At 37.4% G+C, this 11305-nt stretch overlaps 1 protein-coding gene across 7 annotated transcripts in view; it reads right to left on the bottom strand.

Annotated features, from left to right (window-relative positions):
• Positions 1–11305, bottom strand: part of LOC136840748 (protein tramtrack, alpha isoform-like) — a 234778-nt gene that overhangs the window by 129920 nt on the left and 93553 nt on the right. The window contains exon 1 of one of the 7 annotated variants that reach the window (XM_067107582.1): positions 6610–7055. The exons of 1 other annotated variant lie outside the window; for it this stretch is intronic. In XM_067107582.1, the coding sequence (XP_066963683.1) occupies positions 6610–6875 (266 nt within the window). In that variant the 5' untranslated portion in view covers positions 6876–7055. Of the gene's footprint in view, positions 1–5150; positions 6349–6609; positions 7056–11305 lie in introns of those variants that run through there. 5 more of the 7 variants (XM_067107583.1, XM_067107581.1, XM_067107586.1 and 2 more) reach the window with 5 other exon arrangements.

Here is an 11305-nt window from a genome sequence, read left to right as displayed (position 1 = left end):
AAAAGCGTAACTAAACAGATACCTCTGATTAACAGGGAGAATAAGTGAGCCAATGAAGACCCTTGTAATTAACTGTACGAAGGAAGGGGAAAGACAGCGGTGGTGGTTAACAATATGTATTTAAAATAAATGCTGGATTAACGGTCCAGACAATAGGAAGGTAACCGAGGAAGTTAATTATCCAGAAATCACTGCTAAAAGCAGGTTGCTTACATCACACGGAGGATGCGTCTGTGCTTCATTCCAAGCACAAAATTATCCCGGAGATTATTTATTGATTTACAAAATTAGGGATATAAAGTCATGATTAATACCTTGCAACACCGTTGGAGATGATAAACTTATAATTATTAACTTGCAACACCGTAGGAGATGATAAACTTAGGAACTTAGTCGTGTCCTAAGTTGGATGAAAAACGGGAATAGGCAAAATATGGAGGAATTCTACCATGGAGTGGAAAGGATGGACAAAATAAGTAGATAGACTTCATAACTGGGGAAATTTACAAGATAGAATAAGGGTTTTTAGTGTGCAAGGGTCATACATTATCGTAGGCAAAAATTAGATTATTTATAAAGAAAGACGAAAGGCTAAAATAGAAGTCGAGCCTTTGGGAAAAATGGCATAATTAAGTAACACTGAACTGGAAGGGTGAAAATGAGGCTGCATCTAAACTCAACAGGGCCAAAAAGACAAAAAATTAAATGGTGGTGGTCTTCAAAGGTGGGAGAAAGAAGAAATACCAGGAAGAGTTCGAATTTACGGAGTTAAGAAGGAAAGAAACTTAATAATATACAACAAAAATAAAGAGTGAAAGCTGAGCTTGTAGGCTATGAAGAAAGGAAAGAAGAGGCGAGGAAAGATAATCATAATGAAGAAAAGGAAATACAATTAAAGGAATGATTGACGGATCTGAAACGAAATGAAATCGAGAAAGGCCACTGTACCTAATATGAGCGCATAAGATGGGGCATTTACATAATAAGGATAAAATAATAAATAAGATGTTCTTGTAGTAACTAGCCCTAAGAACACGGAAATGAAGACTACGACTGTGATCAAAAGTAGGAAGAGAGGAAAATGTGGGAAGATACGAAGGCGTTCATGCTTGAAAACGAATCGACGAGAGAGAGAGAGAGAGAGAGAGAGAGAGAGAGAGAGAGAGAGAGAGAGAGAGAGAGAGATTCACGTAATTAACAGCCGGAAGTAGGTAGGGAATTACTTCTTTTAATGTTCACGAGAGGAACAAAGGACAAACCAGAGAACAGGATAGGAAACAGAAATTCATCGCCTTGGGAACGGAATATGGAAGGAAGCAAGCTAAATGAAATCTACTGTGTACTGTGAATCAGAAAAGGCTTACGTTGAAATGATAAATGATAGTGAAAGAAGGAAAATGTCAAGCTATTAATATCAGCAAACATGAAAATTTTATTTGAAGAAATGAAAGACACGAATTTAGACAAAAATGTGTCGTAACATACGAACAGTCTGCTCTACCAAACGAAAATTAATTATCACAATAAAAATGAGATAAACTACATTACTAGATTATATACAAACAAGCTGGGGTTAAGGTAGGCCTGGGAACTGAGATGGTGGGGGGAGGGGGGTTAAACAGCTGAAGATATTTGCATGGAAGAAGGGGCCGGTGAATAAACGGCGATGAAGAAAGGAATATGAGGGAAGGATAAAAACCGTGAAAAATAATTTCATGAGCACTTCGATGAAGGAAATGAAACTCAGGTATTTATGCAAAACACAGCTTTTTCTTAAAACAATAGCAACCAAAGTAATCCTATTTCATAAATCACAATGTGAATCTATATACGTATATGAACTATCTTCAAACTTTCATCAAGATACAAATTAACACAAGTCTACACAGTTGCTAAGTTAAAATTATTTGGGATGGTAGAGATATACCGTATTGATAATCCGGAATATATGGAGCTTACCCCTGACTGAACAGAATCATAAAATGAAGAAACATGAAAGTAAACCATTAAAAGTACCATAATTTTTCAAGGAAAAAACAGAATTCTTAAGAGGTCATTGCCTCCAGATTAGCTAGGCAAATATTCAGAATACCTATCTGCAGATTGTAGTATATTTGTATCATAAACATCTAGCTACAAGTGGGCAGACATTTCTCTATACAGCCCATTCCAATGATAAATGAAAGAGTAGCTATCAACATGATTATCGAGTATTCTGAAGTGCTTAGGTACATGATACTGTAGAATTTCTTGTTACAAACGAGGGAGCTATTTGTGAATACAAAGATTAACGACGCCAAATCAATACTCTTGTTGATGTATGCTCAGAATTTTAACTGTCCACGCGTGACAGAATACGACAAATTCTTTCAGTCTAGGTGTACTCAATCAATGTGCTTATTTTGTTTATGTTTAATCCTTCATTCTAGAAGATCTAAAGCCTAAAGCAATCAATTTTTCAAGGAATTAAACAGACGTGTGATGAAACTTAATATCTATGCATAACTAAAATGAATTACTACCGGTACCTTTAACATAAACACACAAACTAGTTAACATTTTATGTCCAAAGTTACCACCACTCAGTAAACTTGAAATAATTAAATAAATTAAAGAGCTTGTCAGAACATAAACGGGAAGGTACAATGGCCTATATATGGAATTCTAAAATTGAAAGGGTACCATTCGGATCTATCCCAAAAATTAAGTGTCTGAATAATGACTTCAGCAATCTGAAAATGAATTCAGTAATCTGAAAATCTTTCATATATATATATATATATATATATATATATATATATATATATATATATATATATATATATATATATATATATATATATATATATATATATGTATGTATATATATATAATACACACACACACACACACATATTATATATATATATATATATATATATATATATATATATATATATATATATATATATATATATATATATATATACATATACATACATGCGTATAATTCTGCAATTTTCGTATGTTTCTCTCATACACAAATCTGTCTCTTTTCAGTAATAAACATTTACACACCTTTCTCTTTAACTTCTAGATTCTCATTTATTCTATCCCTAAAATCCTTCCCCCATTTCATCAACACCTTCTCTCTCTCTCTCTCTCTCTCTCTCTCTCTCTCTCTCTCTCTCTCTCTCGAGCGCGCGCGGGCCTTCTCCGGCATATCACCAATTACTTTGTGGTCGGGAGCTCTTGCATCATTGCGTCACGCTAAAAGGCTCGTAATGCACACAACCTTGCGATGCTCATCGACTTCCCAAAACATATATGCAAGACCCAACGGCAGTCGATCAAAGGGTGTGAAGAAATTTGTAAATAGCAGCAAAACGCCAACCATAAAATGTTACATCGTCATAATTTCCTGTTTACGGCCATTGGTTATAGCCTCTATAGCCTCCCAGCATGAAATGGACCGAGTCTCCACAGTGGGAAAACTTGGGGGGGGGGGGGTTATTCAGTTTAAGAAATTATAGAGTTCTCTCTCTCTCTCTCTCGTCTTTGAAGGCTTAATTGCTCAGGGGAACGCATGCAAATTCATTCTTTTCAATACGCCATCTATCAATACGTGTAAGCGGATGACAGACGTAAATTGATAAAAGTAATGATCGATTCTTTTGCTGATACTAATTCTTTAATGTAATTCACCTGAGGATATTTTTTTTATAAACGTACTGACATGAAAATCAACTAGACAAAATAAATTACTCGTATCCAAAGGTGCTTAAATAAACCACGAGTGAAAAAGTCACAGCTATCAAGAAGTGAGATTTCCACAGCGATGTTTATAAACCCGATGAATAAAACATCATGTTTATTATGTCAACATCGGGATCAAAGTCAAGAGTAGGCAGCAACTTGTCGCCTAAAGCTCCGGAAGATTATCATTCGGATAAAATCCAAAGATTATACAATGTCAGGCATGGACTGACATCCGCAGAAGGTTCATTTCAATCTGGAGAAATCATTTACCTCTAAACAGACCTATGCATATACTTATAATCATGAGTTGGACAATTATAAGGTTTAAAAGAACCTCATTTCTTTCGCTTCTATCTTCGAATATTATTTCCCATTTTCCTAGGCAAGAATAACTGTGCCTGAGATGTTTATGCAAATGTTAACTCGAAAGGTCATCTGATTAGTAATGGTACACATTCTAAAAGGTTTAAAAGAACATAACTTCTTTCTCTTGTACCTCCGGATATTATTTTCCATTTCCTCAGGTAAGGTTAACTCAAATTTCCCATTTCCCTAGGCGAGGATAACTGTGCCAGAGATGTTTGTGTAAATGTTAACCCGACATGTCATCACATAACCTCTTTCTCTTTTTCTCTTCGAATATTATTTCCCATTTCCTTAGGCAAGGATAACCCAATTTCCCATTTCCCTAGGCAAGGATATCTAAATTTCCCATTTCCCTAGGCAAGATATCTAAATTTCCCATTTCCCTAAGAAAGGATATCTAAATTTCCCATTTCCCTAAGCAAGGATATCTAAATTTCCCATTTCCCTAGGCAAGGAAATCTAAATTTCCCATTTCCCTAGGCAAGGATATCTAAATTTCCCATTTCCCTAGGCAAGATATCTAAATTTCCCATTTCCCTAGGCAAGATATCTAAATTTCCCATTTCCCTAGGCAAGATATCTAAATTTCCCATTTCCCTAGGCAAGGATATCTAAATTTCCCATTTCCCTAGGCAAGATATCTAAATTTCCCATTTCTCTAGGCAAGATATCTAAATTTCTCATTTCCCTATGCAAGGATATCTAAATTTCCCATTTCCCTAAGCAAGGATATCTAAATTTCTCATTTCCCTATGCAAGGATATCTAAATTTCCCATTTCCCGGATATCTAAATTTCCCATTTCCCTAGGCAAGGGTATCTAAATTTCCCATTTCCCTAGGCAAAGATTACTCAATTTCCCATTTCCCTAGGCAAGGATATCTAAATTTCCCATTTCCCTAGGCAAGGATAACTGTGCCAGAGATGTTTATGTAAATGTTAATCCGAAAGGTCATCTCATTAAGCAACCGAATACACGAATGCCCCGTCGATCGCCGAGGCTTCACACTGGCAAAACGAGTGAGACGTTGTCATAAACATACTTACATGTGGGGAATCAAAAATGGAAACATTGGTGAAAGTCAGCTTCTAGGGGAAGAGGGACGGGTGCATCTTAAGAACGTAACGGTACGCACACTTGAACGGAACACTAGCACTTGGTAAGGGGGCGCACTCTGACATTCCCACTGATACGCACAGATTTTATTTTATTTTACTTTTCCTCTCCAAAACGTTTCACTGAATGAAAGATGATTTCTTGCTATGCTGACGACATAGACACGCTTAATATTAAAAACTACACAACAACAACAACAACGACTAGATTCACTTAGTATCACATATTGAAAGATCTAAAATTAGGATTGAAGGTACTCGAGCGAAAATTTGTACAAATGGATCAATAATAATATTTTTTTGTAAATGTGTATACACACGTTATCCCTGCACTTGAGTTTATTTACAAAATCCATCTACGTAATACTGAGCCCGGGCTACGACTAGACACTGCAGCATAGTGACTACTACCCTACTGTTACGCCGCGTGCGAACGCGTCACCCGACGACTTGCCAATGCCCCACGACGACTGCACTCATGTTTCCCCTCACCACCTTCGGCCGCGATCAATTCGCGAGAAACTCTAGGGGAACGTCACGCCAGATTTCACTATGTACACGCCGTTATTCGAGGTGGCGGTCTTGGCGGAGGGTCGACGCGGACTGAGAACTGCATGATGTGGAAATAAAATAGACGGTAGCAGAGCCTGAAAATCAATGGATCAATATCTAGCTGGCTGTGAGTGAGAGTGCGTGCGTGGTGGGTAGGAGGAGGAGGAGGAGGAGGAGGGAGCGGAGGAGGAGGAGGAGGAGGAGGGCGCAGGGTGGTGGTGGTGGTGGTGGTGGTGGTGGAGGAGGAGGAAGAGGAGGAGGAGGAGGAGGAGGAGGCATTACCACTAGCCTATCTAGGGCCCCAACCCACTCTCTCAAACTACCAACCAACCTCTCTCACAATTTACCTCAGGATAAGATCAATAGCTAAGGTAATCAATAGTTGCTTCGTGTAGCTGGGTTGGCTGGGTGCGAGGCAAGGAATCCCCCCGCTTCCCGAGGGTTTGGTAGGGTGAACGGGTGTCTAGGTTGCTCTCTCTCTCTCTCTCTTTCTCACACACACTCGCGCTCTCTCTCTCTCACTCACTCCCTCTCACACTCTCGTAGGATGACACTTCCCCCTTCTCTCGCTCGATGCCGAGTAGGCCCAGGCTACGGGGTTGGCTGAGGTGGCGGCGGCGGTGGTGGTGGTGGTGGTGGTGGAGTTGTTGTTGGTGGAGGTGGTTGAGAGAGAGAGAGAGAGAGTGAGAGAGAGAGAGATAGGGAGGGCCTTTTCCATACATCCATACTTGTGTCATGTCTCACTGGGCTTCACTCGCACTTCCTGACTCCCTGGTCTTTTCTCCACGGAATCTTGACCACTTTAAAGGTTTCATAAAGTAGGTGAGGGTGTACTTACTTCGTCGTGGGCGGCGTGGGCGTGATGATCGTGAGGAGGGTGTGTGCGCTCAGCCCCTTCCCTCCCCTCCCTGTGGGCTGGCTGCTGCAGAAGGGTAGTATGGAGTCAGGAGCAGCAACGCACAGAAAACGGATCTCCAAACGCCCCCAAGTACTCCCTCTATACGCATCCCACTCTCCCTCACACTCACCTACAGACAACCATACACTTCCATACAGTTTCCATACACACGCACTCGTTCCGAATAAACACTCATTCACCGCCATGCCAACCCACTCGAAGCAACGTCCGCGACGCAAATGGAAAACGTTCGCAGCGAAAACAGACTTTCCCTTTTTTTTTTTTTTTAATGCTAGGCAAATTACTGCCTTCTAATTGCCCCTTAATACTTTGTTATTACTTCCCAAAACCCAAACGAAACCCTATTACCCTCCCGTGATTACATACATTAAGACGATTAATGGACCCACCACGTTAAAACACCAGAAAAAAAAAACATCTCATTGGCTGGTTACAGAACTCTCGCACACAAACACACACAAACACACACACACACACACACACACGTAGTTTGTCCATTAATATGAAAGTTCGGGGAAATATATCGTGAATTTTATCCGCTTGGTCTCCGTCTAAAATGTTAAAATTAGTTTTCGGAACTGTTTGTAAAAGATTTAGTCCTAATAAATCACACAAGTTAATTTAATTATTGATGCTATCATAATGGGTAATTAAATCCCATAAGGGAATTTCATTCATATAGATTTAATTTTGAAGGTGTAATTTTTTTAATAATCATCATAAAACATATTCTTAATTAGTATTTGTTAAATAATCCAGGAGAGTGGATATTCAAACATGGCTTAAACAGTGGCAAACTTGAGAAGGAGATGAACCGTTGTGCTGTACATCTGATATTTGAGAGCGTTGTATCTCCATAAAATCATAATCGCGCTGACTTATTTCGATACATTAGTATTGATGATAACACACTCTGTACAATTATTTGCTACGATAACCCCTTTCATTTATAGGCTTCATTATAAAAAATAATAGGAGTAGACACTCTTCTTCCGTTCTGATCGAAAGAGCAAAATTTAAGACTTGAATCTATATCAGAAGCCTCATTAATATTAAGCAAATTCTATTTCTGTATTGTTTGCACGGACAGGAGGCTTAAATTTACTTCCACGGTACGATGGGGCCATAATGACTGGGGAAATTATTCATGCCATGCACCTTCTTAAAGAAATAAAAATATATACTTGCCAACAATTGTAAAATGCATGTCATCACAACGTTTTAATAAGTATGAAATTATTACTAAATAAACTATTAGAATTAGATAAGCCTGTAAAAGACTAATTTCATATGTATTTTCAACAAAATTAGTTTATACATTTAATAAAAACGTTAAAATCGGCTTCAAAACATATCAAATACAGTGAATGTAGCTTAGGTTCTGCTCCTAACGAGAGCGTAAATAAGCGGCTGGGAGGACGTTTCGCTAAACTCTGCGGAATCTACTTGCCACATTTCATTAAGAGTACCTTTCTCGCTCGTTGGGTTGAAATCGCTGGAGCATTCGGCTTGCGTCGCGTTCTCTCTCTCTCTCTCTCTCTCTCTCTCTCTCTCTCTCTCTCTCTCTCTCTCTCATCAGGTATGATAAAAGTGTTAAACTGACCACCTTGGAATACGGCGCAACGGTCTACTGACGAAAGTAAATCTAAAAAAGTAAACTACAACTGTCGAACGCTGACCGGTTAAGCTTTACACATATCGTTACTAATCAATGTTGCATAGATTTCTCAATAAGCAGTAGCCTAATGTTTTTCATAAAGAATTGTGCTTCTGTAAGCCAATTTGAATCATAGGTCTGATTCTAGTATTCGATTGCACTGAATTAACCAGATGAAATTAAATAAAAATTTTCAGCCCCCCGTAAGTGACAGGAAATAATCCACAAAATATATATTATGACATTCTCCGAAAAATGAAAAGAGAGAGAGAGAGAGAGAGAGAGAGAGAGAGAGAGAGAGAGAGAGAGAGGGCTAGTTTCTCAAGACATACGCCAAAAATTTAAAAGCAAACAACTTTTTTCGCAAGGCAGGTGACAAAAAATAATAATAATAATAATTACAAAAGACAAATCGAAAATCATCCAAGTATACAATTAAGGAAAAGAAGGATCTCTTAGTATTTCAAGCAAAGAGAAAACGAGGTAAAGAAAGAAAGAGAGAGAAAGAAAAAAAAACACTATACAAGACGAACCGGAACACGTCGCTAACAGCGTCTTGGGAGAGCGTGGAATGCTCCAAGCTCATCAGTATGCTCCGTGCATTTCTCGAGCTCTGTAGCCGTTGTCTGGCCGTGCTCGAGAGCTTTTTAGCGACACTTAAGCAATGGATAAAATAAAATGAATGAATCCTGAGGATGGGCACGCATTTAGTTTCAGTTTTTATTATTGAGCGTAACTAAAATGACGCATGTTTCGATATTATTATTATTATTATTATTATTATTATTATTATTATTATTATTATTATTATGCATGTTTCGATATTATTATTATTATTATTATTATTATTATTATTATGAAAATTGGTTCTCAGCATTTCTCCTTCCGTTACCATAAAAAGTTATTATTATTATTATTATTATTATTATTATAAAAAATGGTTTTCAGGATTTCTCCTTGCGTTACCATAAATACTTATTATTATTATTATTATTATTATTATTATTATTATTATTATTATTATTATTATTATTATAAAATGGTTCTCAGGATTTCTCCTTGCGTTACCATAAATATTATTATTATTATTATTATTATTATTATTATTATTATTGTTATTATTATTTCCTTGCGTTACATAAAGTTATTATTATTATTATTATTATTGTTGTTGTTGTTGTTGTTGTTGTATAAAATGGTTCGCAAGATTCTCCTTACGTTACCATTAATAATCTTCATGGATGACCATTCAACAGGAAGATAGGAAGTGAAAATTCAGTTTCCATGTTGAACACAACACATCATTCACAGAAACGCCCAGAGAAACCTTGCCTGAACCCTAAGATATAATCACCAGACTGAAACAATCAGCAAAGAGGCTTCATCTCCAGTGACGTTTCAAAGCTTCCTCAAATTTATGAGAGATTCAGGAAGCTACTGCACTAATGTTACAACAAGGAAGCCACAGAAACGCCGGAGTCCCCTACCTCGTTTACTAATCTTTTTAGCAACTCTTCCCTGCATCCATACATTTTCTCTCTCTCTCTCTCTCTCTCTCTCTCTCTCTCTCTCTCTCTCTCTCTCATATAATCACATCTATGCACTTTTATAAGCATATAAAAACACGTGTTGAATAAGCGGTCAAACAGTTTTGTTGTTTTTTTTAAATTAATGCCAGTGTATACAAAAGTCACAAGGAATAACAAGATTACGCAGTCTTATCAGATCAGAATACTATGATAAAGGCTTTTGACTCACAACACACACACACACATACGCAGACACGTGCATACATACATTTTCCTATAATTAAATATTATCAACACTTCAACGCGTAAACCTTTCTTGTAATAGAATTATTAGCTATAATAATAAATGTTCGACGCGCAATTTTTCGATAAAAAAAAATCACTGAAAGATATTATTAACTTGACTCTCTCGAAAAATATATACTTTATAAAATGACGACCATACTCCACCATCTAACATTCCTACTGGTTCGGAAAATCTAATTAAATCAACGGCAAGAGTAATGTGAAAGAGTATTTTTACGTATTGCTCCTGATGACATTATTATTGTTAATAAACTTTAGATCACATCTGTCGTGGACTTGCAAATAACGAATACAGGTAATGAAAACACTACTTGATGACAGATATAGCATTTCCACATGAAATTTTCATACGCTTTAAAATAGAAAAACCAAAAAAAAAAGAGAGAAAAAATGTTCCAAACTTTCAGGTAGAAATCTAAAACTATTATTATATAACCTTTGGGAACCTCTTGCAGAAGGAACCCGGTACATCAAGGATTGTTCCCCCCTAGGACAAAAGGTCTTCGCTCACTCCATCTGATTTTCATCTAATGGGGAGTCCTTAATATTCTATCGAGCTCACTCCATGGCGGCGATTCAACACTTTTCTCTCAAATCAATACGTGACTTGGAGTTCTCTTCTCTCTCTCTCTCTCTCTCTCTCTCTCTCTCTCTCTCTCTCTCTCTCTCTCTCTCTATGGGAGGGTGAGGAGGAGGCGGATGAGAGAGGGAAAAGATGAAAGATTGAGACGAGAGAGAGAGAGAGAGTTATTCTACGGTTAGCATTGTTACATACCTCTTATTTAGATAGGAGTGCATTAAGAGTTAGAAGCTGTTGGCAGAGTTAAGAGTTGGCAGGAAAAGCATATAATAACTTAATAAAACTGGATGATTTCATCACAACGAACAAAACTTAAATCAAGTTTAAGATTTTCCAAAATGCTTTTTATACTCGTACGTAAATAAATGCCGCCTCAACCTTCTAATTTCGTTCAGCAACTAATCATGGGACAATTGCGTGAATTTGTAGCGAATCAAGTCAGTGAGAAAATTAGCATTTTCTAAATACGCGACGAAGGTGTGTTTCAATCCTGCTCTGATTCTCAACAGCCTAAACATTACTATGATTATCCAGGACTTTCTA

This window comes from Macrobrachium rosenbergii, chromosome 8, assembly GCF_040412425.1.
Source record: "Macrobrachium rosenbergii isolate ZJJX-2024 chromosome 8, ASM4041242v1, whole genome shotgun sequence".
NCBI classification, from domain to species: Eukaryota; Metazoa; Arthropoda; class Malacostraca; order Decapoda; family Palaemonidae; genus Macrobrachium; species Macrobrachium rosenbergii.
The sequence above is the reverse complement of the archived record's forward strand: the minus strand, read 5'-3'. Positions and strand labels throughout refer to the sequence as shown.